The sequence below is a fragment of the Drosophila arizonae genome, chromosome 5 (genome assembly GCF_054131065.1).
Source record: "Drosophila arizonae isolate 15081-1271.41 chromosome 5, UAZ_ARI_1.0, whole genome shotgun sequence".
NCBI lineage: Eukaryota > Metazoa > Arthropoda > Insecta > Diptera > Drosophilidae > Drosophila > Drosophila arizonae.
This window is the reverse complement of record NC_142925.1, coordinates 1,967,238-1,993,445: the sequence shown is the minus strand read 5'-3', so window position 1 is coordinate 1,993,445 and position 26,208 is coordinate 1,967,238. Positions and strand designations below refer to the sequence as shown.

The 26,208-nt window shown below is 39.6% G+C and overlaps 4 protein-coding genes across 12 annotated transcripts; 2 read left to right on the top strand and 2 right to left on the bottom strand.

The window, feature by feature from the left end:
• Positions 1-268: 268 nt before the first annotated feature.
• On the top strand, positions 269-8,166 carry ced-6 (PTB domain-containing adapter protein ced-6). Of its 5 annotated transcripts, none has more exons than XM_089472008.1 (7): positions 269-423; positions 4,114-4,538; positions 5,336-5,763; positions 6,182-6,408; positions 6,471-6,908; positions 6,981-7,117; positions 7,376-8,166. In XM_089472008.1, the coding sequence occupies exons 2-7, from the start codon at positions 4,221-4,223 to the stop codon at positions 7,430-7,432; spliced, it is 1,605 nt and encodes a 534-aa protein (XP_089328134.1). In that variant the 5' UTR covers positions 269-423; positions 4,114-4,220; the 3' UTR covers positions 7,433-8,166. The 5 variants fall into 5 exon arrangements, with proteins under 5 accessions (XP_089328134.1, XP_089328135.1, XP_089328132.1 ...); XM_089472009.1 differs by having other exon boundaries at positions 271-426; XM_089472006.1 differs by having other exon boundaries at positions 403-906.
• Positions 7,672-19,854, bottom strand: Pdk (pyruvate dehydrogenase kinase). 5 transcript variants are annotated; one of them, XM_089472014.1, is made up of 7 exons: positions 18,898-19,854; positions 17,841-18,140; positions 11,498-11,705; positions 11,236-11,426; positions 10,576-11,147; positions 10,412-10,510; positions 7,672-8,569 (listed from the first exon to the last, which is right to left on the bottom strand). In XM_089472014.1, exons 3-7 carry the CDS (start codon positions 11,632-11,634, stop codon positions 8,504-8,506), a joined length of 1,065 nt encoding a protein of 354 aa, XP_089328140.1. In that variant the 5' UTR covers positions 11,635-11,705; positions 17,841-18,140; positions 18,898-19,854; the 3' UTR covers positions 7,672-8,503. The 5 variants fall into 5 exon arrangements, with proteins under 5 accessions (XP_089328140.1, XP_089328136.1, XP_089328138.1 ...); XM_089472010.1 differs by lacking the exon at positions 17,841-18,140 and having other exon boundaries at positions 18,898-19,853; XM_089472012.1 differs by lacking the exon at positions 18,898-19,854 and having other exon boundaries at positions 17,841-18,345.
• A 565-nt stretch (positions 19,855-20,419) lies between these two features.
• DUBAI (Deubiquitinating apoptotic inhibitor) lies at positions 20,420-24,934 on the bottom strand. The gene is made up of 4 exons (XM_018010789.2): positions 23,264-24,934; positions 22,889-23,199; positions 22,052-22,829; positions 20,420-21,464 (listed from the first exon to the last, which is right to left on the bottom strand). The coding sequence occupies exons 1-4, from the start codon at positions 24,140-24,142 to the stop codon at positions 20,910-20,912; spliced, it is 2,523 nt and encodes an 840-aa protein (XP_017866278.1). The 5' UTR covers positions 24,143-24,934; the 3' UTR covers positions 20,420-20,909.
• Positions 24,935-25,024: 90 nt separating this feature from the next.
• On the top strand, positions 25,025-26,085 carry Tmem18 (transmembrane protein 18). The gene is made up of 4 exons (XM_018009341.2): positions 25,025-25,376; positions 25,450-25,567; positions 25,630-25,778; positions 25,848-26,085. The coding sequence occupies exons 1-4, from the start codon at positions 25,317-25,319 to the stop codon at positions 25,986-25,988; spliced, it is 468 nt and encodes a 155-aa protein (XP_017864830.1). The 5' UTR covers positions 25,025-25,316; the 3' UTR covers positions 25,989-26,085.
• The last annotated feature ends 123 nt before the right edge of the window (positions 26,086-26,208 follow it).

Below are 26,208 nucleotides of genomic sequence, written 5' to 3'. Positions count from 1 at the left end.
TTTAAATGTTGTGTAAATGTACAAATTTCCTCACCATTTTATAATATTACTTTGTACATGTAGCGCACGCTTTAGGTTCATCAAGTCGTATGCTCAAATCGTAAGCGAGCAATAACTAGTTTTACGTCTGTATCACAGAAACCAGGGCTGCATGCCAAGTATTTTTTTGCTCATTAGCTTTTCCGCCTGCTTCAAATAGAGTTGCTCACTGGAAATCTGCCATTCAGTGGGATGGACATGCGCATTGCTTTGGCAGCCAACTGCAATTGGCTGCCACTTGAGCTGAGCACTGTGTGCGAGCGAGTACGCAGCCCTGGCAGGTGCAAAATGAAACGGCCTCATAACTTTTTGGTCAACGCAACGGCAGCTCGAGCCTCAGTCTCTTGCGCGTGATCGGTAAAAACAAATCGACGGACCGTGAAGGTGGTGAGGATATTCCATCGTCAGTGTCGATGTGTTTGTTGTTGTTGCTGCTGCTGCGGCTGCTGTTATCTTGCTTGTTGTAAATTTGCGCAGTAAATTAAGAAAATAAAACGAAATACGACAAAAAATAAAAATAAAATAAATTCGCGACGAGTCCGCATCACCCAAAACCGAGAGCGAGCGAGAGGGAGAGAGAGAGAGCAAAACAGGCAGTTAGTCAGGAGGAGACTGAGAGCGCGCAAAATCTAAACGGCTGTTGTTGTTACTGCTGCTGTATTAGTGTTTGTACCAGCCGCAGCGTCCCGCCATTGTTGCCGATTTTGTGATAGTTGTTGTTGTTATTATTATTATTATCTGTCCACTGTGCATCGCGTGTAACTGTAAAAACTGTGCCACAGCCGCAACTGTATAGCCTCCAGCTCCAGCTGCGCACTCTCGCCCGCATCGCATCAATTGCACTAATTTCTTCAATCAGCGCACAAGGCAAGATTCACATTTTTAACGAGTAAAACTAGCGAAAATTGTTTAACAAGTGAAAAGTATGTAGATATATGTAAATTTGGCCCATTGTCCAAATTTAGAATCTAAATCCGGAATACACTGGAAATAAATCATTTAATGAGTTGCTCCTTGCTACAGCTGTGTGTGTTGTTGTTCATTTTGCACTGTCATCTGCGAGAGAGTTTCAGTTTGTGTGGGCGAGAGAAAGAAAAATATGAGAAGAGAGTGTGTATGAGTGAGTGAGTGTGATTAAACGTTATGAGTGGGATCAAGGAGAGCGAATTCGTGTGTATTAAATTTAATATTAAAGTGAAGTTTAAAAATATTTTTGTGGTCGAATTGTAAACCAAATTATTTTTTTATCTGTTTGTTATAATGAACGGAGTGCTCTCGCACTTGCCAGAAGCGGCATCATCTATGTATGTATGTATGTTGCCGTTGTGCGCTCTAATCTCGATTTATCTCAGCAGCGAGCGGCAATCTTAACAATTGTTTATTGTGTTTCTCTTCCCCTCTCTTCCTCTCTTTGTGAGCATATGTGAGCGCTCGTGTGTATGCGTGTGTGTTGAGCTCAAATGCAAGTGAATTAAACGAAACGACTTGAAAAAGTTGAAGCTTTGCTTTTTTGTTGTTTAGTACGCAGCTGTCTCCCGACGTGTACGTTACGTGTTGGCGCCGTGGCGCTGTAGCGGTGAAAATCTGTAACTCTCTATAAAATACTGCGAAACTGTTGCAAAAAAAAAAAACGTATTTTAACATCAATTTAACGCCTTGCTAAGCAAACGGTATGCGTGGTTTTTTCAGTTAAAGAAACGCAAAGAAAAGCAAAAGTGCAAATGCAAAATTATAAATATAATTGTCTGCAGTGTGTCAGTGTGTTTGATGAAGTTTAAATTACACACTTTTTGCTATGCACGCACGCACACACGCAAGCGCAGTACGCAGTACGCAGCGCCCGCTAATTATGAAAGTTTTTATTGTTTTCTTGATTGACTTGGCCCAAAAGCGCCGCCAGTGCTTGTATTATTGTTGTTGTTGATATTGTTGTTTGTTAATCGTTTGCTTGTGCAATGGCTTAAGCCTTAAGAGACGCACATTCGTAAGCAAACATTAGTTTGTCGTTGTTTTCGGTGTTGGTTTTGCGTAAACACACCTGTGGCACACCTATTATAAATCCTAAAAGAAAGTATGCTACTGCTGGTGTGCTGCTTCAGGCCACAGAAGAAACCATAAATCAACGTTTACCAACACGTAAATAAATTATAGCATGTTATTAACGTCTGCAAGGAGAGAGAGTGAGGGAGTAGAAGATAAAGATGGCTGAGCTGAACAAAATGGTATACAACAAAAATTTCACAGTCAGTACACATAGAAGTACCGCAATAATCCCATTGTCTGTACTTTACACTCCTACGTAGTGATCTACCCCGCTCTTTCTTCCTCTTTGCCTACCTCCATGTGCTGCATTTACAATTATTACAATGCTGCGCTGTCGTTGAGTTGTGTTTGGCTTTTCTAATCTGTGCGCATAAACAGCATACGCATTCTGCATGCTAAACTCAACGAAGGGGGTTGGCTGCGTCGTTGACTTCCGTGAAGCTGTCAGCGTCTGCGTCTGCGTCAACGTCAGCGTCCACATAGACGTCGCGACGTCATTGCGGTTTGGCTACGAATTGTCGACATTATCTCTTTTGTTGTTCGTCGCAGTTGACGCTGGTGTCAGCTGAGCGCTGCGTCTGCTTATGTATTTTGATCAATTTTTTTTTTTTTAATATTTTTAATTTTAATTTGATTGCGCAGCAGTCAGCGGCAACGACGGCAGCGGCAGCGGCGACGGCGGCTCCATAATTCCGCACACAATTGCCATGCCAAATACAGGGTGTTACACTTTTCATTTCGTTTCGTTAAGCTACGCTGTGCTATTTTTGTGTCGTTGTTGCTGCTTTTGTTGATTGTTGTTGTTGTCGCCGCTTTTGGATAATTTTGCTTTCGCTTTTGTGCCATTATTGCCGTTGCTGTTGTTGTTGCTGCTGTTGCCTAATACCTCGCTGCCAGTTCCCAAATCAGCTTCAAAATAAATCAAACTCATGTCCATGCATACAGTGCGCATACGTTATAGTGCATAGTCGATAAAACCTGTTTGCTGGGAGTCCCCTTAAAAAATGAAGATTTGGCCAAAACAAAAACAGAATTGCGAAAATAAATACATTTTCTTAAGCTTTAAGAACAATGAGTAAAATAATAAACAAGCTTAGACTCCGTTGCAGCGTATTTCTACTGTATGTACATATATGAACAATGGTTTATTTATTATATTTAGCAAGATTTTTCTTAATTATGAGACACAGTAGGTGAAAAAAAAAAGAAACAACACGAAATGTGAGAACTGCACGAGAATCTCATAAAATATTTCTTGCTTTTTATTAATACCAACTTTGGTCAACTTCATGTTTGTGTGTGTGTGTGTGTTTGCGTGTGTTATTGTGTGCAGTTGCTTCTGAGAAACTCTGGCTTATTGTTGTCTTGGCTTTGTCTTTAAAGGCCGCACTGTGACGTCAAAGCCAGCTGATTGTTGATGTAAGCCAGTGTTGCGCAAGTTAGCTGATGAAAAGGCCATAAAGAAGCTAAATGTGAAACTTAACAAAAAGTAATGAAGGCATCTTAACTATGATTTAGTAAACTTATATGTAATGGTGTTTAGCTAAAAAAGTGCCAAAAAAAAAAAAAAAAAAAAAAAATAGCCAAATCTTGCATACAGAAAAAGCTTGTGAAAATTCTAGCCAAGTGCGCATCACTGTCTTCTAGCACATAGAACTTGCTAATGCTATTTTAGCGCTTACTGCTGACGGCTGCATGAGCAACTGGTTTAGCTGACGCTTGACGAATGTACATACATATATAAGTAAATATATATGTATGTTTGTGTGGATGCAGATGCACTGGGGGATTGGCTTACCAGCTGGCAAGGAATGCATTCAGATTCATTGCAAGTTGTATAACGAACGAATTAATTAGTAATGGCAAATGTCTGGGGACAAGACGTTTGGAATTTATTTTTATACATATTTTTTGTTTTTGCAAATTAAGTTTCCGCTGACAAAACAAAAGGGAAAAACCCCGCACGACAAACAATGGAAAATCGCCAATCGAGCAAAGTTCTAAACGAAATTTTTATCTCCCATTTTACAGAGTTGAACTGAGCTGAGCCAAGCTGAGCTGAGCAGATCAAAACGACGAAAACCCTAAAGAGATAAAACGGAAAAACGGCCAAGCACAGCAAAGTGAGAGCGGGAGAGATGCCTTATCAGCCAGCGGGCAATAACGGCAGCGGCGGCAGCGTCAGCAGCGCCAGCAGCAAAGCTGCTGCAAAAATGTCGCAGCTCAAGTTCTGGAACAAGCAGAACAGCAGCAAGCAGCAGGACAAGCAACTGCAACAGCTACAAGACTCATCCGACGGCTGCGATGCGAACGGCAACGGCAGCGGCGGCAACAACAGCGCCAGCAACGGCAGCGGCAGCGGCGGCAACTCCAAGGGCGACTCGAAGAGCGGCAAGCGCAATTGGCTGCACACGCCGGAGCAGCTCATCAATGGACATGCGGTCTATCTAGTCAAGGTGAGAGGGATGAAGAAAGAGAGTGATAGAATGAGGGGGAAGGGGTAGGGGGAAATTAAATAAATACCCTGTAAATGAAGGGAAAGAGAGAGAGAGACAGAGAGAGAAGTCTGAATGTACTGTGTAATGTAATAGATAATAGCAGTAGAGAGTGAGACAGACAGACAGAGAGAGAGAGAGAGAGAGAGAGAGAGAGAGAGAGAGAGAGAGAGAGAAAGAGAGAGAGGGAGAGAGAGAGAGAGGGGGAGAGAGAGAGAGAGAGAAGAAAGGGCATACTCAGAAAATACACTATCAAGATCAAGCAGTAGAGGGAGTCGAATCTGCTTATTAAATACTATAAATCTAGTCAAATTGAAGGTCACTTCATATGTCTGAAGTATAATTGCATTAATGCATTATTTAGTGTTGTACACCCCGTAAAAAGTGTTTTAGGGACTTCTTAATCTTTCGATAAAGCTGTATAATGAATAAATCAAGTCTATATGGATAAATATAAAAATAAATATATATAGGGTATAGGCAATGTGTATATCCTACAGAGAATGCTAGAAACATGGTATATGTTATATAGAAACATGGTATATGGGATCGAAGGTTCGAGAACTTACTTATCCATATTTAATTGGTACAAGTTTAAGTCTGAGAACGATTCATAGAGAGAGATAAAAGAAATCTAAAGTTAACAAGAAATTAATTGTCTATGAAGAATAAGGATCTAAGCAGAAATATGCTATAGGGCATCTGCTAGTAAAAAGGTCCCTTTTCTAATATGCCAGCTTCTATCTCTACATCTGCAGTTCTTTGGTAACCTGAGCGTGGACCAACCCAAAGGCATCGAAGTGGTCAAGGATGCAATACGTAAATTACAATTCGCCCAACAGATGAAGAAGGCGGAAACGGGAACACAGGAGAAATTTAAGAAACTGGAGATTACGATTAGCATCAAGGGCGTGGCCATACAGGAGCCGCGCACACACAAAATACTTCATCAGTTTCCGCTGTACAACATCTCGTACTGTGCGGACGAGAAGGGCGTGAAAAAGTTCTTTAGCTTCATTGCCAAGACAATCAAGACGAAAGATAATGGCGCAACAGACACAAACGGCTACAATTCGAATGGCAACGCGAAGCCGGAGGAGACGCACGAGTGCTTTGTCTTCATATCAAACAAATTGGCCTCGGACATTACGTTGACCATTGGCCAGGCCTTCGATTTGGCCTACAGGTGGGTTTGGCTTACCTTTAGCTATTCAATTGGCATTGGAAATGTATGAGAATTAGTTTAGAGTTGTTACCATTAGATTCAGTTCTCTGGCTCTTATAGCTTACCCTGTGTGTTGTTCATCAATCATTCAGTCTATCAATCATTATGAATTGGCTGGCATTTCATTTAGGTATTCATATTTTCTCAGTATTTCTCTCTGAAATCAGATGCAGGCTTTTAGCTCCTACAGTTCAAGCTGTGCTTCAATCATCAATCGTTCTTTCAATCAGTCAATCCGGTTTCAATTTCAATGCAGTCAGCATTCGATTTTCTACTTCATTTTATGAAAACGAAAAACTTAGCTATAGCTTGCTAGCTTAGTTTTACCAATCATCAATCAGTCAATCAATCACTCACTTCTTTTCTTTCCTCTGCACAGAAAATTCATGGACAGCAATGAGAAGACAAATCTACACAAGGCGCAGCAACAAATTGCGCATCTGCAGCAGACAATTTCGATATACAAAGAGCGACTGCGCGAACTGTCGAACAAATTGCCAAAGGGCGAGCTGGATGCAATGCTCTATAAGCTGGGCGTCAAGGATATTGTCGAGGTGCCCAGCCAGGAGCTGAATGGCACCGAACAGCTGAGCAATGGCAAGCTGGGTAAGTCTTGATTGATCATGCAAACGTAGAATTCAATTAAACCTTTCAATCATTTTGGTCAGATGAGGACAAGTTGCTGATTGATACCAATTCGATGACCGCCTCCTCGACACATTCGTCGTCCCCCAATTCGTTCTTGCCAATTGTGCCGCCGCGGAGCAATCTGTCCAGCCAGATGAGCAGCAGCAGCAGCGGCGGTGGTGGCAAGAGCAATAGCCAGAAAATGGACGAGCTGCTCTTGAATTCGGATTCGGATAGTGATTTCGATCCACGGGCCGATGAGATACAGGATAATCTGAGCAATGGACGTAATGCCATTAGCAACGATCTGTTTGGCTTTGAGCCATCCAAGAGCTTTGGCCAGCAGCTTTTCTTCAACAACAACAACAACAACAACAGTAGCCTAAATAACAACAACAGCAGTCTAAATAACAACAACAACAACAACAGCATCAACAGCAGCGGCTTCTCCAGCGAGCTGAACATCACGCCACCTCTATGTAGGTCCATTTCAAATGTATTGAGAGTGATCAATCAATAACTGTTCATTTCTTTGCATGATTGATCAACAGTGGCACCGCCGCCAAAGATTGCGGCACCACGTCGCAGCACCTCGGTGTCCAATAGCGGCAACAATGGCTTGAATGGCAATACGGATCTGTTTGGCTCCGATCCATTCGAAATGAACAACGGGCCCAGCGTGTTCAAGGTGAGCTTTGATTGAGGGAGTGATTGACAGGCTGAAGAATCCACAGGAATTCAGAAGAACAATTCGATATAGAGGATTGATGGCATGATTGACTGGAGATTAGCAATTCGATTTTGGATTGTAGTGAATTAGTTGAGGGAGTGATATGATTGACTGAAGATGTATGACTGATGAAACATGATTATATAGCCTTATAAAGCCCTAGAAATATACACCAAATGCCACAGTTATTTATATATAATCTATATATGTTTGCAGAGTCAACTTAACATTGATGACTTCTCATTGGAGAGTTTGGATCCGTTGCGCAAGTGAAGGAGAAAGAGGAAGGGGAAGAGGAAGAGGAAGAGCGGCGGCGGCAGCAGTAGATCGAAAGCGGTGCTAACCACGCCATTTGCTGCAATATCGATCGATCCGAATGAAAAGTTGTGTTACTATATATATGAGCGTATACAGTTTATAGCTATTTATAGCCTATTTGCAATTTACATATATATATAGAGATATTTATATATGTATATATAATTGCCTGCTGCGTAAGGAGAAATTGTTCGTTGAGTTTCGCGCTTGATTTATAAATATATGTGTATTATTGTTTATATAATTTTATATTGCATATTATGTATGATTATTAAATATATATATGAATCTATATATATATATATATATATATATATATATATATATATATATATATATATATATATATATATATATATATATATATTATCGAATCCAATGCACTTTGTTTAAACGAATCAATTGTTGCTCTAGTTAAATAGTTTAAATCAATGTCAAATGCCGAGCAAAATAAATAACGAAATCTCGTGATAATGTGCAAAAGCTAAACAAACTAAATGTGAGAATTTTGTATAAAATAATTGTAAACAAAAAGGAAAACTAAATGAATATTATTATAATCTAACAGATATTCCATATAAATATGTCTATCAATCTATATCTATATATATATATATATCTCTCTGTCTCTCTGCAACATGAACAATATTTATTATGATGTAAAAATAAAATGTAGCGCTTAAAAAATAGTTGATTTTCCATTTTCATTCATAAAATATGCATTTTTGGTTGATTTTTAACAGTTTTATTTCAACAATTTTAAAAACTTAACGCTTTAACTGCCATGAATACAAATTTAAATACAAAAACGTTGTCATTGCTGTTGCCGTTGTCTGGGAATGCAGTTTGCCTAGGTCTAGTGATATAGTGTATATATATCATATATATGTATATATACTTTTATAATATGCTCTCTCTCTTTATATATTTGTATAAGTATATATCTTGTAGTTCTCTGTTTTATAATCTATTTTTGCTCGCAGTTTGTCCTGAGTGTTTTTTTTTTTTTTTTTGCGTGACGATTCTCTATTCCAAGTCGCTGTAGCGTCTCGATATGGTCGCATTTAGCTGCCTCGCATTCATGTCCGAGCTCTGTAATCAATCAATCAATTCAGTTAGACAATCAAAATTCCTAAAATTTAAATACTTTGTGTGGGCTTTGTGCTTGAACCAACACCATTAGCAGCATTACAGGGTATATAGTGGACAAGAGTTGTTTATAGAGTTTTATTGAAAGCAAATCAAAATTTTAATTTAATAACTAAATAAGTTAAGTCTTTATAAGAAAAGTCTGAATTGAGTTTCAGTTGCCTCTCATCAAATTCACGACTGAATTATTCGTTAGCCTCTATCCTTATCCATCTTTAAATATAATTTGTATAATTTCTACTTTTCATTTATAAATAACTAAAATTATTAAAAATTGTAAATTGAATAGTTTCCTAAGCAGTGCTGTAGTTGAAATACCCTATACAATTGGTGCAGTCTTTAAAGAGTATTCATAAATTTTTCAAGAAACCATATAAATAACGCCAACGATTGGAAAAGTTCTGAAAGAAATTTAAGGAAAATAAGTTTAAGAGCAATAACAAGGAAAAAGAAATAAAGAAGCTGAAAAAAAAATCAAAAGTCATAAACTAATAGAAATCGAGACAACGAAAGAGGATAAGGAAGGAAGGAAGTTGTACGGGATAGACCAAACAGGCACAGCAAGCAAAACCTTTTAAACTAGCCCTAAAGTATGCTACGTTGAGGCGAGAACTTCTCACGATAACTTGGGAATATACATATATACGTATACGTAATTCGGTAAGTTCAAAATTAAACTATTTTAAATTATTTTCAAGTTGTGATGTAGCAATTTAGTAAAATTTTTGATCGATTTCCAGTTTCAAAATCTACCAAAGTATATCCAATGTAAACTATGGCAATTTGCAATAGAATTTCGAATAGGCCAAGGTAACCTGAACTTAAAAATATACATATATGTTGACAGACTCGTGAGTATCCCCAGTAGAATAAAGATTTATGCCTTAAATAATACCCTTCTAAAACTTGAGTTATTCGCATTAAAAATTCGATATCTTTTATATAAAAAAGGAATCACCTTTATATAAACCCAGAAACCATAGGATTATCAGGAATTGGTTAATTGGTTAGCTATAAATTGGGATAAACAAAAAACAAAAAACAAGAACAACAAAAATTTGGTTTGGTGTGTTGGGTGTATAAAGATTTCAACCAGTTTATTGAATTAAAACTTCAGTATAACTTAAGAAATAAAGAGCATTAAATGTATTGTACTGTATGGGGTATATGTGCAGGTGTGTATATATTATTATAAGGTGTGTGCTCGATAAAACATATATATAATTTAATTATATTCTCGTAGCTTACAGACTAATTCACATTATGAGAAGACTAATTTCGTAAATCGTTTCTAGACTTTGTTTTATATGCTCTGTCTATGCATTGGGTAAATAGACTTTGCAATAAATATAAATATGGATTTATGTGTACATGTATATATATATTTTGTATATAAAATATATAAGACTTTATCGTGCTTAAGAACTAAAACAAAATGAAAGCCTATGCTCCATGTTTTAAACCCTTGCGAAATCTTTCAGAATTTCGGAATGTCAACTCAATCAATGACAAAATGCAAAATTAGTTCGATTAGGATCGGGGAAAACATATAGACAAGCTACATTAAATTAGGCTTTTAACAAATAATTAATTTAAAATTAAATACATTTTACGACTTTGGGCTTAAGCGAGGGTTCCATCATCCACATGCTGGGAGGGGATTTAACTCGGGATTATTTGGCTGCACACACACACACACACACACACACGCACGCACGCACACACACATTGACACAGCCTGTCTTATTGGCGAACGACGCTCGTCTTCTTCTTAACGTATTTTACCTGATTGGACCAGTCACCTGTGGGCACCGTGGCCCTATAGAACTTTGAGCTCGTCTTATTGAAGATGGGCAACAGCTCGTTGGCCTCATCGGAAAGTGCCTGAAAGCGAGAGTAACGGGAAAGTTAGTTGAGAAGCGAAATACAGAGATAAGGATGGAGCTAACCTTCAGGTAGATAATGGCATCGGTGCCAAAGCCCTCGCAGGACAGCAGCACAATGTCGCCATGGAAATAGCGAGCATAGAGCCGGGAGATGGGCAGGCCGTAGCCATAGCCAGCCAGCGGCACCGTGTGCAGATCCGACTTGGATGGCTGAGGCGCCGTGCTGTACATGTACTTGAACAGCTGATCGGACTGGGAGCGCGGGATGCCGCCGCCCTGATCGGAGATCTTGACGCATATGTCCTCCTTGCCGCGACAGATGTGCACCTTGAGCGGCGGCAGCGAGTCGCAGCTGTCCTGGTTGTGATGCTCGACAACGGCGCGCATCGAGTTCTTAAACAGCTCAAAGAGCATATAGTACAAATGCGAAGGCACGTAGACAGTGCGTATGGGTATGGCCTCATCGGTCGAGCTGTGCTGCTGGATCTCCAGAGCCGGACTGGTCAAGTAGTACTGATCACAGAGGAAGCGCGCGTTCTCGTAGGCGTCGCGCACCACATCGGAGATATCGCAGGCGGGATCCAGGCAGCCAATGTGACGGCCCTGCGAATGCGGACTGGAGCCAAACAGCAGAGCTACAAGGGAAGAGAGACAGAGACAGAGAGAGAGAGAGAGAGAGATAATATTTATATATAACATATAGTGAGATCATTTCACACTCACTGTGCTGATTGATCAGCATTCGTATGCTAATGCGCGACATGTAGAGCCGATCGAGGAAATATTGTATGGAGCTCTCCGTGGGCGCTTCCACATTGCCGCCCTCGTTCTCCTTCATCTCGATGACGCCCTGCGCCATGGTCTGCACCACATCATTGTGACGATTCCTAATGAGATCCAAATCGCGAACAAATCTGTAAGAAATCCAAAGAGACTTTTGCTATAGACTCTCTAGAGTAGATGTTATATATAGGTAGGTTCATACTTTTGCAGATTTTCGTGCGTGGGCTCCACCTTCTCGTACTCCAGCACATCCTCGAAGCTCTTCACATACCACGAGCTCACCTCGCTCACGGATCGCGTGTGCAGCAGATTGTCGGGCAGTAGAGCAATCTCCTTCATGATGTTCGCCAGCCGCACGGGCAGCTCCTTGCGCAGAAATATAAAGGATTTCTTTTCGCATGCATTTTGACCTGTAAGAGAGAGGGAGACAGATGGTTAGATGGGACATGTAAAGAGCTGTTATATGTATAGTATAGAGTTTATGAGATCTTAACTAATAATTATCCCAATGGCTCTAGTAAAAAGCCTAGAAAGCTTGGATTATTATTGAAATATCTTACACTACTTCGAGCATATAATCGAATTCATATAATCGAATTCTATATAATGTTCTAGTTTGGCTTATCAATCATAGTTCCATTCAGTCGGAACCGAATCGCATTTGCATCGATCATGCACTCAGTCAATGGCTTAGTAATAGACGATATACATATGTACATACATATGTATGTATGTATGTTTAATGGAATAGAGCACTGCCATGAATATACAATGTGTAAATGGTAAGACATTGGGTATGTAGAAACATATAAAGTCTTTATCATAAATGCATTTGCAATTTCTATCAAAATTAGCTTGATTGATCAATAGAATTAAATTTCTTCTGTCAAGCTGAAAGCATTACAAGCTTTAATTGTGTATACTATACATATACACTCGTACCCACTTCATTCCATTTCAGCTTAATTGATTAACGAGCTCAAGTCAAGAGCCAGAAACGAAAAGTGCTTTAGTCATTTATGCACATATAAAAAAAAAAAAAAAAAAAATAACAAAGCCGAGCTAAAACTTTGTACTTTTCATTTATTTTTTATTTTTCGCATTTTGTGTTTTTCTCGTCTCGTCAACAATTTCGTAACAAAAACAAAACCGCAATGAGAAAGCAGCAACATGCGATAGGGAGAGAGCGGCAGACGAGAGATAAGCACAGGGAACTCAACGAAACAACGAACATGAATTCAAATACAATTATGTGTAAACACATATAGACCTTGAACTGTACAGCGCCATCTGTTGACAAAATTTGGCAGGGCACGCCTCTCTTTTTGTTTTTCGTTGATTGCTGTGCACGCGTGTACGCTCTAATCTAAGTGAGAGGCTCTCTGATAAGCGGAGTCCAGTTGGGGGCAATCGAAGAGTGTCAACATTTACGGTGGGCCAAACACAAAAAATTTACGACGAATATCGGTATGCAAAAAGAAACTAAATACACGCATACCCATGTGAGTGTGTGTGTGTGTGTTGTTATTGCCGTTAGTCATAAGTGTTACGATAGCTTTGTCGGCCATTTTCTTATGTGTGAGCTGCTATTGTAACGAATTCAAAAAACAAAACAGAATCAATAAAAACAAGTTATAATAAATACGGCGGCGAGCATAAAACACAACAAAAACAAGCCAAAATAAAAAATCCAGAATCAAAACAAGCAGCGACGTCAGCCCAGTTAGAATTTGCGAGAAACTACCGGCTGGAAATAGAGAGACGCACAGCAAGAGTGAGCGAGCAGACAGAGACAAACACGCGCAACAATTTAGCGCCTGTCCCCCTCACTCCCGCACACGCACCCACAAACTGACCTCACAATACATACATACACATGTATGTACGTGTATGAATATTTATTTATGCTTTGTTGTAGCCTTCCGCTTTCAGCGCTTATTTTGATATGACGATGAAATTGTGTGTGAGTGTGTGCATGTATGTGTGATGTTATTGTTCTGAGTGCTAGCTGCTTGCAAACAAAAAGAAGATTTTGGTCATTTGATTGGACCTGTCTGGCACTTGGCAAACGCTTTGATGCATTGCCAGTGATAAGCGTCTGGCCTCACTTTCATTGCAGCTCGCGTGATAACAAAACTTTATTAGCAAATAATTGTTTGTTAATGCCTGCGTCTGGGCAAAGTACTCGATCAAATATCTTATATGTATGTACATATGTATGTATGTGTATATATACTATAAATGAATACCCAAATTAGATATTGGCAGGTGACAAATTTCATCGTCACGAATTCAATTAGTACTCAATTGAGTGCTTTTCCTGCGTCTTGTTAACTGTTTAGCCATTCAACACACAATTACTCAATCGCAGTGCAGTGCTGGAAAATGCAATAAATAATTTAGAACGTCACGCAATGGTAACACACACACACACATACGCACACCCCACTGGAGTCAAGCCGAACCAAGGTCAGGGATAGTTCAAGTTGAGTAAAATAAGCTGAACAGACTGCAATTACAGTTAGAATTCAATTTCTATTTCCATTTCCATTTCATTTATATTCATTTGCGAAAATAGCCACTTGAGCAGCCTTTGCTGTGACGCAGTGACGTCACAACAGCAGCAAGGCACGCCCACAGCATATTATATGTATGTATATGTACGTATGTCTGTGAGTGTGTCAGCAACATTCGCTATGGCATCAGCGTATTTATTAGATCCACTTTTACCGACAATCATCATCTTTTGCGTATATTCGACTCACATTCGCCTTTGTCGGGCCCCTTTTGCCCGACTACAAGCAAACGTGCGAGCGAATTAACGCACACACACAAACTTCTCGCAAGGCAAAGCAAAAGAAAGAAACGAAAAAGAACACACATACATGCATACATATGTATGTGCCTACATTGTATGTGCTAAGAGCTCATTGCTGGATTGGTGAACTTTGTGTTGCCTTACACAGCATTAATTTACAGTTGCAAACGCTAAAAACTTGACGAAAGCCGCAAATGAGTGGCAAATGACTTCTGTAATAGCTGAAATTTAGCATATGTCGCTCAATTTTCAGACACTAAACATACCTATTAGTTTTTTCTTTCATCGAAGATAACTGTTGAAAAGAAAAAAGCAAATAATATACCCTGCAGTCTAGCCAGCAAGTGCGTGGAAAATAACGAGGCGCGTGTGGCTGTCATTATAATCACGAGTATAGAAAAAACACGGGGGTGTCTCTCTCTGTCTCTCTTTTTCTTCGACTTTTTTGGCAATTTTTTTCTGTTATTTTTTCATTTCTTTGTTGTGCTTCCTCTTCTATTTGGGTTAAATCTTGACGTCTGCGTTTGCATTTATTTATATTTATTTTGTTTTTTTCTCGCTCTCTTTATTTTGGCTACACGAAACCGGTTGGTAGAAGGATCCAAAGTTCAAGATGTGCCCAAAGTCTAGAAACCGCTGTTCAGTCTGATGCTGCTAACAGTTCTTTGCCATTTCCATTTCTTTAGATGGTCATGTACCAGGTACGTATACTCAATATACCATATAATATAATGTCGTATACTTAACGAATGCGTCAAAAAATTTTCCATTAAAAAAAGAAAAAAAGTCGTGTTTATATATTTAGTCGACTTTAGTCGCTGCAATTTGTTATTTTATTTTATTTTTTTTGAATATTTTCACACGATTTGATTTCTTTGAAAAAAATAAAGAAATATACTATAGACATTTTTGGCACATGATTTGGTCGTTCGCATAATCAAAACGAGCCTCCGAATTCGCCATATCAAATATTTTTTATATGTGCTCTGACATATTGTTTTTTGCTCGTTGGCCAACTGATAGCGAAAGTGATTAAGGTCGTTTATAGGTATATATATACCTATATATAATCTTAAATTTAATACGACAATGACTGTTTCAATGAAATGTTTTTTTTTTTTTTTTTTTTTTTTTTTTTTTTTTTTTTTTTTTTTTTTTTTTTTTTTTTTTGGCACACTTGCACTTGTAAACAAATATCATAACAGATATATAAGATCTAAATCTAAAGCCGTTGATAAGGATTCAGTTGAATGCATTCTATACATGAGATGGTTCTCTATATTATATAATTTAAAACACATAGAAGCTTCACTGTACCATTAGAACTTTGACCAGCCGACTGTATATTGGAATATTTTTTAGTTATTCTACAATATATGTATGAGTTATCTTTAAAGCATTGCCAAACTGGAAATTTCTGCTTTTTGAAGTAAGACAGACGAACAGTTTGCCTGGCATAACTGAATATATAATATATAATTAAACAATATTTTTAATTTTTCTTTGAAAAATACTGAAAAGACTTTAATGACAAACTAGTGATTCCAGAGATCTGGTAGAATTCACTATACTATGAGACTATGAGACATAGTTTAAGTGGAGACCATATAGTTAAATCCTATAGTATAAAAGCTTCAAAAACTATACTCTCCGCAAATAAGAAGATCGTTTCAGATAGAATATTTTATACTTTATATCATTTGAGGTATATTATTAATACCCTATAATTTAAAGACTCTCTAATTATACTAATTAACGTAAAGTTTACAATGTCTAAAAAAAACTTTTTTTAGAATCAAATTTTATATAGTAATTTCTGATCAACAACTTCAGGCACTCATATAACCATTATCATTCACTCTAGCGAGGCTCGACTGTCTGATGTCAGTAGCTTAATAATAAATAACAATTAGCAACAATCTGAAGTGAAGAGTTTTCGTATTATTTAATATGGGTTTGCATATTGCAAGCTGATAATACCAAAAAATTTTCGCATACTACAGCAAGTGTAGGCCATAAAAGATAATCCACGATATCTGTGCTATATATGTGCGAAATCTGTATCTATTACACTCTCGACAAGTTGTTAATTAGTTCAGCTGAGCCGATTCTCATGTTTTATCTATGGAGCAATTGCTCTGAGCTCATACAATTTATTCCATGTCGTGGCATATTCAAGTACAGTTGGTCACAAAAGTTGTGCAAATCTTATCGCTCGCATCGAAAGTTCATGGAGAGTCGGGTATATACATATGTCGCCATTTACTTATATATATGTCTGTATATATCAAGTATATTGATATTTGATTGTGTAGTAATTTTGTTTTGCACTTCAGTAAAGCGAAAACAAAAGATAATAAATAATGGATAAAATGGGGTTTACTCAGGGGTTATATGGGGGCTATATATATTCCAATGTTGTCCACGAGCCTGTTTTTCGTACAATTTCTATTAATAACAAAACGACAAAAACAAGAAGAAACCTTCGGCCTGGCCTAGCCCACTTTATTAATAGAACAACAGCCTCCTCTTAGGGCCAGACCCCCTAACCGGTTCCACTAGGACATCGTCACATCTAGGCCCTTCAGCCACTTGGCTTGAACGCATTGTTTCCAAGTCGTTGGCTGAGAACATTTGTTGTTGTTGCTGTTGTTGCTGTTTCTATGAAATGCCTAAGAAAGAGCGATAGTCGCCTGGGGAGAAGGTCGTGTGTGCGATACCCTATAAAGATAGCAAGAGGAGGGGTATGCGAAGAGGAGACTATGGCAAGAGTTGAAGGTCGTGCGAGCTGTACTTTAGTAATATACTTTAAGGGCATATTGTGAGTGACAGTAGCTTAGGTGGAAGGAACGTGCGTAATACCCTATAGAGACAGAGAGCAGGGGTATATACCTCCCCATCAGCATGGGGCCATGGGCTGAGAGTCCTGAGCGATATTAGGAGTGACAGCAGCTACGTGCTTGAAACTTAATGAAGATGTAATAGTAAATATATAGTGGAAAGGCATACAAAGACGTAGACTCATTAGGAAAACAACCGAACGGTATTTAGAGGTTAGCAACGACACAAGTACAAGTAGAGACTGCTGAGCATCATTGATATCGTATACAGAAGGTAAACGACACAACAAAGCATACAAACTTATGTTCATTTATGTACGTTTGCCCTCAGAAAAAATGGAACTATAGAACTGATAAGCCAGTTAGACTTCTACACAGTTAATAGAGCTTATTTCTTTATTTTTTCTTCAATTTAATATTGAGTGTTAATCAGAGTTACACATCGAAGAAATATTGCATACTCAAGAAATGTTTTGTGCAAAAAACAAAGACTGTACTTCTTTCAAATATTAGACATATGCAAAAATACATTTGCTTCTTTTTTAATTAACTATATATTTCATATATATACCATATTTGACATTTTCATTTATATTAGATGAATACATACATATATCTTCATTTTTTGGGATAATTGCTTTTTAGGTATTTATTTTTAAACATACATTTCCAATAGTTTTTTTGTTTGACTTGCGTACTTTTTTTTTTGCTTTTTGGCTGAGTCATATTTTTCTTAGGTAAATTAGATAATTTTTCATTTTAAAAGATAAAAAGTGCAATTGCTATAAAAAAGTTAAGCCTTAGGCCAGATTTTAAAAATACAATATATTTTGAACCTATTCTGGCTTAAAACTAAGTTATATATACAAATACAGCCTTTTTCTCACCTTATATAACACTTTATGCGCGCTTACAGGGTAGCACATCGTGTCATACTACAGCTAGCAAAGTCTCGCTTATTGAGGCAGGTTTTCGTGCAGCTTAGAACAGTCTTATAAATGCATTTATGTACATGTCTATATATGTAGGAACTTTGTCTATATATCCGCGTGGATCTATATATTTGTCTATATATTCACATATATATATAATTGACATTGAAACGTCCTTGGGTCGCACGAGCCCAGTCATTGCAACTGGTGGGTGGGCCTGGGTGGCAGCGGGGCGGGGGACGGGAGGCTAAGCGACTTGTAGCAAGAGTATAGCATTTCATTGTCATTTATTGTTGACGGCTAATGAAAACTAAGCTCATTTGTGGGAACTTCCGTTTTCTATAGTTTTACACATTGGAGCGTGCAATTGAGATGGCTATTTATTTATGTTCTCTATTACTCTCTCTCTCTCTCTCTATCTCTGTCAGTGCACAGTCAACAGTTTGTTGTACAGTAGTAGCTGCTTAATTGACAATTCAATGAAATTAAATTGAATATTAGATAACGGCAATTTGCGCAGTCCAGCTATGTATGTATAAGCAAAAATCTAAAATCCACAAAGCCAAGCTGCTGAGCATATTTTCCATATTGAGCGCAAATGTTTGAGTGCATCTTAATTAACCACTGCTCTCGCTCTCTTCTTTCGTCAAGTTGAGTGAGCTTACGTTACGCAAGATCACAACATAGTCCAGCTATGTCACGTACTGAGCTGTTTCTGCTAATTTTGAGTGCTTTTCAATCGCCAACTTAAACCAAGAACAACAATAACAATTTATTCGGTTTGGCACGTTATGCAAGTAACGTAGATCAAAAGCGTTGAATCTAATGACGTCAGTAAAGATATCAAGTGTTTATTGTTATACAAGATTGTTCTCGCGCATAGTAGAAGATTGAGTGAGTGTGAGAGAGAAAGAGAGCGCGCACTTGTTATGGCAGAGCTCGAGCGAAACCTAACGAAAGCCGGCAAGGACTCAAGCACATTGAATTATTTACCAAAAATAGACCAACTCACCAAAATCCATAAACTGTTTTATTGACAGCGGCGACGGATTGAAGCCCGAGTAGAAATCCAACATTTTGGCCAGGCTCGCCATCGAGGACGAGGCGGCCGAGAGGCGTACAGGAAAAATGCGCATGTTGAGTGTCTTTTGTGAGTGTTGGTATTTTTTTTTTAGAATCAGTTGTGGCTCAGTGGGTCGCCTTTACTACGTGGTATAGCAGCCGGCAGGCGCAATGTCCTTCGCTCACCTTCAGCAGCAGCCGACGATAGCAGCAGCGAGGATACGAGCGTACATAACCCTACTTTTAGGCAGGACGTTGACCGGGGCCCCGCTTACACACACAGATACACCCACAAGTACACTCTCGCTTTTCTTATTGGATTTTCCGACTTTTGGTGTATTGTGCTTTTACCGCAATTTCGCTCCAACGAACAGCTGGCAAAAGTCTTTTGCGTGCAGTTCGAATAACAACAACAACAGCAACAAAACAACTATAATAATTACAACAATATATCAATTGTGCTTTAAATCGCTTTGTTTCAAAAAGTGAACTATTTGTATTTGTATAAATCAGCAATGTTGTTTGTTGTCTGCTGTTGTGTGTTTGCTAGCTGCTGTTGCTATTGCTGCTGCTGCTTATGTTTTTTTGATGCTGCTGAGCCATAAAAATTAGTTTATGGCTGGCCAAATTATTTTTCTTCTAGTTGGGTTTGCCACACTGTTTTTGCTTGATTTGTGCGCCACGCGTATCAAAACACAGTCAAAACTCGCTATTTATTTACTTTTGCACTCAGTTCTTAGTGTTCTAGTCGTGGTCTTTGTTGTTGCAGCGCTGTACGTCGACTGATTGGGACGGTCGCCGCGTTTTATCTCCGTAAGTCGAGCGACTGTTCGAGAGCGCGTCGTGTTTTGCTCATTTTATAGGCGCGCTCCAGAAGTGTCCATGTGTGTGCGCGAACGTCTGTGTGTATGTGACGTATTTCAGCTGGAGCTAAATGTGTGCCAAGTGTGACCAGCAGTGTGTACAGCTGAAAATACGCAAAATATGATTATCGTGCAGCCGCCACTGTTGAGTGGATTCAAAGTATGGCGCTATTAAATACCCTGTATTTATATTTTATATGAAAATGTTTATCTTTAATTTTTTTATTTTTATTTCAGACCCTTATAAATGTAATTGATAAATATTCATAAGTTACAGCATATACAAAGATTTTTTTTTTTTTTATAAATTGAAATTATTCCAATTTAATTGCAATAATATTCAATAATCCTATCATGACTTTCCAACAAATAAAAAATAGGTTTTCGTGTTAATTTTAAAAATTCACAAATCATTAAAAGTAAATGTTAAATTTATATACGGATTTATGTATATAATTATGTATATATATATATTATTTTTTTTCTTCTCTTGCATTAGATTTCTGTGGCTGCTTGTGATATTGTTTTTTACAAAGCACAAAATATTTAGTTTTGTGCATTTCAAACTTAAATTTAATAGAGCTTTTTCTGTTTTATATATGGGGGATCATATATATATATATATATATATATATATATATAGTTATTTTTTGTGGAGGCCAGAATTGGAAGTTTCTTTTTTTTTAAGCTTGTTTTGGTATATGATATATATATATGTATATATAGGGAATATTTTAACATTCTCGCTATGCTTTTTTTTTTTTTTTTTTTTAGCTTTTCTTAGCTATAACTAAATTTGTGTTTCAACAAAAAACAATGCGTAATTTTAAAAAATTATAACAAATTTGTAAATATATGGAAATACAATTGTAATATATATGCTGTGAGTGTGTATGTGTGTGTGTGTGTTAAGGAACAATGATAACGAAACGTAATGTTCGCCTTAGCGTAAAGCACAAATACATGCAAATTTATCTATACATATATATATATATGTTGTTATATGAACGAATCCATATATATTATATATATGTATAAATATACGCGTGTGTTTCTGTGTGTGTTTGGGTGTATTTGTGTTTTGCTCTGTATTCCACAATCAGTAGACGAAACGATTAAAATTCATGCCCAGATCATTGCCACCACAGCCACCGGCGGGCGGCGGCATGTGATCATCCTCGTCATCTCCTTCATAGCCGTTGCGCTGCATCGTCCCGTTGCCAGCCACGTTCTGCCGTTTGGCGTTACGCTTGAAGCGCTGCAGCTTCAGCTCCTCGCTGTACTCCCGATTGTCCTGTTTGACGTAGTCGCGCAGGGATCGCGGCAGCTCGTCAAGCGTGAGGGGTGGCACGAGCGGTTCCGGCACCATGGGATGCATGGGTCCATCGGGAGAGGACTCCGTGGACCGGCCGCACATCTGGTAGAAGAGGATGTAGGGCGTGTTCGGTGAGGTCAGGCTGTGCATCTCCTGCGGCTTCGAATTGGTCACCAGGCTGTCGTTGAACTTGAACCAATTCTTGGACTGATCGGCGGCAAAGGTGAAGTAGTGTCCGGAGTCCATGCTGTAGCCGGCGTGCACAACTCCGGCATAGAGATCATAGTGCACGGTGCACGTCTCCTGGAGAGAGTCGGTGGCGCAGACCTTAACAATCACCTGGAAGAGATAAGATGCGATGAGAATTCTGAGGAAAGGGAGCGAGTGAGATCCGAAGAAGAGAGAGAGAAGGGAATCTCTACTTAATGCATAAAACTCAATGGGATCTATAAAGTGTAGGAGTAGAGAATAGGAAGATAAGGAAAGCTTTAATTATTGGGAAATCCCTCAAATTAATGAAATTATATTAAGAATATTCATAATATGGAATAATTTGATAAGCATGTACAGATAATTATTATACGTATATATAGTTTTTATAGAGTTTGTGTTTTTCCAAACATCTTATCAAATTCTGATAACTGAACTAAACTATAAACCCTAAGAATTGATATGGAGCTATAGAAGTCATACAGATACCATGAGGGATCTTTATAATCTACAATAAGTTGTTTATGTACTAGAAATCTTGGAATTACTCAGTCAAAAAGGTTTCATGGTAATGCAATATGTTGACTACACTAAGGAATGGGTAATATAATAATGGAGAAACAGGGCGGAAATCTATCTACATGTGGAATATTTTCTAAATAACACCATCGTCTCTCTCTCCCTCTCTCTCTCTCTCTCTCTCTTTGTCAACTTACGCTCTCGTCGTGGAACACCTTGTGCATGAGCTTTGTGCGAAAATGATACTTCTGATCGTATTTGAATTGTTTGAGCGTTAAGATGAGATTGCGTGGGGCCTGCGTGATGCCGATGCGTCGCTCGGCATCGCAGAGTTTCTTGCAGCGTGGACAAAAGTATTGATTGTCGCCGTCGAGCTTCTCCGGCGAGCAGTAGTAGTCGATCAAATCCTGTACGGAGTAATTGGTAGCACCGCAGTCGTCCTTGTCGTCCGGAAAGGAGAGCTGCAGCTCACGGAAGCTGTCCTCGTTGCGGCTCTCCCAGGAGCAGTTCAAGCACTTGTAGGTCGTCGACAATTTGCCAGCGAAGGTCTTGTCAATGGTCGACGGCTTCTTCGGCTGGCTGGGCTGCGAGGTGGGCGTGGCCTGTGGCATAACCGCTGCACTGGATCGCTGATTGTGCACATGATCGTTGCTATTGTAGGGTATAACCCCGGCGGCGACAATTTCCGCTGTCAGAGTCGACTCCGATTCCTGTGTCTCCTTGCCAAGCTCCGGGTCCATGTGCTGAGCCGCGCCACTGTTGATCTCATGCTCATGCAGCAGATCGAGCAAGTAGCCTAGGAACTCGGAGCTGTCCTGCTGCAGTCCGGGCGTAAATCCCGGCGGTCTGGTGGCCTTTAGGACGCGACTCGGCGTCAGCTCGTAGCGCAGCGAGTGATGCATCAATGCCAGCTGCTGCTGCACCTTCAGCAGCAACAAGGAGCCGCTCTCAATAAGCAGGATTTGACGCACGAAGCTGCAGGGGGAGAGGAGATTAGAGACAGTTTATAGATGGGCTCATTTGGATGCACTTACTCGCTGGTCATGGCGAGCGCTTGAAGCACACTGTTCATGTAACAAGTATTTCCCAGATTAACGAGTCCAACGCGCGCATTCCGGGGCAAGGCGTTCTCGAAGAGCGCCCTGGCTAAGGCCACACAATTGGGCGAGGGCTCGTAGAGCTGCAGGGCGGCCTTGATGGGCGCGTAGAGCTCGTCGTTGTCGTAGAAGCGCATCATCAGCGCATTGGTGAGATCAACCAGCTTCTGTATGTAGCTGCGCAAGTCATTGGGCGTGCCGTCCTGGCCCTTCATGCAGCCAATGACAAGGGGAATCTTGGGCAGAATCTAGGAAGCGAAAGATGACGTAACATATATAAACTCCGGCCAGTGCTTATAGAAGGTCTCTTACCTTGTAGAAGATCTCCGGCGACTGATTGATTGTGGACAGCATGTGAAAAACGATGGGCGCCACCTTGAGGCGCAGTGCCGGAAAGATCATCAGTATGAACAGCGACTCAATGTTGTCCAGGGCGATCTCGTCCAGTAGCAAGTACTTCTCCTGCTCGCGCAGCCCTTGCAGCAGGGCCATGATCCACAGATTCAGATTCTGGCAAAAGTTGCAGGAGCTGATCCACTTGCAGAGCAAACCGACCGTCTTGCGTATGCTGTCATCCTGGACATTCAGATCGAGCAGCAGCTGCACCGCCTCGATGATCAGGTTCGGGCTGAACAGCTGAAAGACAATGGCCACGGCGCAGGAGGGCTCGTAGGAGGCTTGGGTGATTAGCTGATAGACAATGCGCAAGTAGAACATGAGGTAGCGCTTCTTATTGGGCAGCGCAAGGAACTGGCCCACCTTGGTGATCTCCTCCTTGAAGCGTTTCAGATCCTCCGGCTGGGTGCTCAGCTGCATGCGCGCCAGATTGAAGATGACGTGCTGGTAGATCATTAGCGTGGCCGGCTGATCGTCCGGATTGATGGCTTGCATAATACTGAGCAGGCCATTGATATCGTGCAGTTGCCGTTCGGTGGAACACGAGCTCTTGCCCGTTCCAGCAGCGGACTCTGTCTTGCTGTCCGCATCATCGTTCAGTTCATTGGCCACGTCTACTCCGCCAGCACCACAGCCACCTCCTCCTTCATCTGTTGAATTTGCTGGGCCACCGCCCACAGCTGAATTCGCCGCCGACGCCGACGCCGCTGTTGCTGCTGCAGCCGCTGCCGCTGCAACTTCTGCTGCGGTGATCTCTTGCTCCTGCTGATCCTGTGGGTTCTGCTTGACAGCCATCGCAAAGGAATTCGAGTGCAGCTGCTGTATGTGTAATCGCCTGCGCACAGGTGGCACACGCTTACGCGGACGGCGCGGCTTCTGTTTGGCACGGGCGCTGCGGCTGTTGTTGCGTGACAGTCGCCGCCTGTCCTTTAACCAGCTGCCGTTGCGAGTCGTTGTTAAAGCTTTCACCCTTTAACCCTCCCGACAGCCAAATCTCTCAACACCAACACCAACGCCAACAACAACTAACGCAAAAATAACAGTAAACAAATTGGGAGCGAGCGTCAGCCATTCAACGAGCGAAACGCGCTGTTCACAGTTGCATATGTAACGATGCGGAATCGCCTCCGCACCCGCTAGTTATAAACAACAAGATGAGTTTGCTTTGTTAGCTTGTGTTTCTTTTTTTTTCGCTCTGCGTGTTCCGTTTTTTTCCCCTTTGCTCGCACGTTTAATCGTTGAATTTCTGTGTTTTGCTCTTGCACGTTTTGTTATTTTTTTGTTTTTTCCGAGCTTAACGACAACAAAACTAAATGCTTTGGTTTTATGTTTACTATAATTTTGACTGTATATGTATTTAATAAATTCTTTGTGGAGAATTTTTCAGTTTTTGTTAATGTTGGAGTCTACTGAGTCAGTGAAAGCAAAGTTTGAGACGTTCAAGCTGCATGATGACAAATACATACTCACACACGCACACACGATGTAGCCATCGCTGTAGCCAGGGCTGAAATACTTTATTCGGCAGTTTTATATGTCTATGTCTATGCCAAAATGACGTGCATTGTTTATTGTGTATTCGTATTGGGTGCACTCAATCGATATGCTATGCGATATATATCGTATTGTCTTATCAGCTGTTTGTATAACAGGAGTGCATTGATGAGATGATAATACGTGCAAAAATTAAAAATGTATTCTGGTTTTTATTTTTAATTTGAAATTGTGTCATACTATGTCGCTTTTTAAAGCTTTTAATTGTACATTGTTATTTCATCACTTTATCGATGTTTTAATTCTGTATATCGCTGCCACATCAGCTGTGCCTGTATCGATATACCGACTATTCTATGTTTTTGATTAAATTTGTTTACCTTTTTTGTGCGTGGCTACTGCTCAAGCAACTTCGTTGCCTTTTTGTTTAAACTCAAAAAAATCTTGTGAATAATTTATTTAGAAAGTTTACAAAATGCATCCCGGAGAAATCGAAGTTAATGAAATCACCGGCATTTGGTCATTTCTAATGAGTGTAAGCTGTGCAAAGAATAATACGTGCATATGAATAAAGAAATGTGAATTGAATTGAATTTGTTCTCTTTAAGATTGATTGGAAGGATCCCTGGCTTATTGGATTAATTCTGCTGCACGTGTTAACTACTAGTACAGCTTTGCTTACACGGAATTATACAAACTTTCAAGTTTTTCTATTTCTTGTACTTTGTATGTATCGAACTATCAGAGCTCAAAGTTTATTGTGCATTCATTTCTATTTATCTTTGCAGTGTCTGTTGTTTATTTCTCTGAAAGCATTAACGAATATGCTGCAGCGAATTGGAAAACATTCTCCAAGCAACAATATTTTGATAACAACGGCCTCTTTATCTCCACCGTTTTCTCCATACCTATTTTATTAAATTGCATGCTCTTAATTGTAAATATTATGTTTTTATATATATACTATATATATGGCTGTTGATAAACGTTTCTTCTTTTTCTTTAGGGCACTTGGCTATATAATTCAACACAAATCATGGTCACCCTAAAGACTGCCCAGCTTAAGGAAAGAGCGCGAAGGGAAAACTCCGCTGCAACAACCGCGCCTATTACGCCAACTGGTACTAAAAACTTGAAGGAAGAATAGACATAAGGAATATATAGCACCATATAACAGTTGTTAAGTGTTTGTCCGAAAATATATATGAATGTAAAACAAAAGAGCAAAAAAACAGTAATTTAAATTGATTTTTCTTTTCATTCGCTTAAAATTGTCAAATAAAAAAGCAGTAGCCGGCACAATTGGTATTTGTTTTGAAGTAATGGTATTTGGTATTTTTGGCGCTAACGCTCTGGCTGTATTCGAT

What these genes read in the sequence shown, in the direction of transcription:
- ced-6 (XM_089472008.1), top strand. Translation starts at nt 4,221, where the DNA reads ATGCCTTATCAGCCAGCGGGCAATAACGGCAGCGGCGGCAGCGTCAGC. An exon ending in GCCTTCGATTTGGCCTACAG is followed by an intron (nt 5,764 to 6,181) that starts GTGGGTTTGGCT and finishes TCCTCTGCACAG; the next exon opens with AAAATTCATGGACAGCAATG. An exon ending in GAACATCACGCCACCTCTAT is followed by an intron (nt 6,909 to 6,980) that starts GTAGGTCCATTT and finishes ATTGATCAACAG; the next exon opens with TGGCACCGCCGCCAAAGATT.
- Pdk (XM_089472010.1), bottom strand. Translation starts at nt 19,021, where the DNA reads ATGCGCATTTTTCCTGTACGCCTCTCGGCCGCCTCGTCCTCGATGGCG. An exon ending in AAAACAGTTTATGGATTTTG is followed by an intron (nt 11,706 to 18,897) that starts GTGAGTTGGTCT and finishes TCTCTCTTACAG; the next exon opens with GTCAAAATGCATGCGAAAAG. An exon ending in ACGCACGAAAATCTGCAAAA is followed by an intron (nt 11,427 to 11,497) that starts GTATGAACCTAC and finishes GATTTCTTACAG; the next exon opens with ATTTGTTCGCGATTTGGATC.
- DUBAI (XM_018010789.2), bottom strand. Translation starts at nt 24,142, where the DNA reads ATGGCTGTCAAGCAGAACCCACAGGATCAGCAGGAGCAAGAGATCACC. An exon ending in CGCCGGAGATCTTCTACAAG is followed by an intron (nt 23,200 to 23,263) that starts GTAAGAGACCTT and finishes TTCGCTTCCTAG; the next exon opens with ATTCTGCCCAAGATTCCCCT. An exon ending in AGGTGTTCCACGACGAGAGC is followed by an intron (nt 21,465 to 22,051) that starts GTAAGTTGACAA and finishes TATCTCTTCCAG; the next exon opens with GTGATTGTTAAGGTCTGCGC.
- Tmem18 (XM_018009341.2), top strand. Translation starts at nt 25,317, where the DNA reads ATGCATCCCGGAGAAATCGAAGTTAATGAAATCACCGGCATTTGGTCA. An exon ending in TTTGGTCATTTCTAATGAGT is followed by an intron (nt 25,377 to 25,449) that starts GTAAGCTGTGCA and finishes GTTCTCTTTAAG; the next exon opens with ATTGATTGGAAGGATCCCTG. An exon ending in TTTTCTATTTCTTGTACTTT is followed by an intron (nt 25,568 to 25,629) that starts GTATGTATCGAA and finishes TTATCTTTGCAG; the next exon opens with TGTCTGTTGTTTATTTCTCT.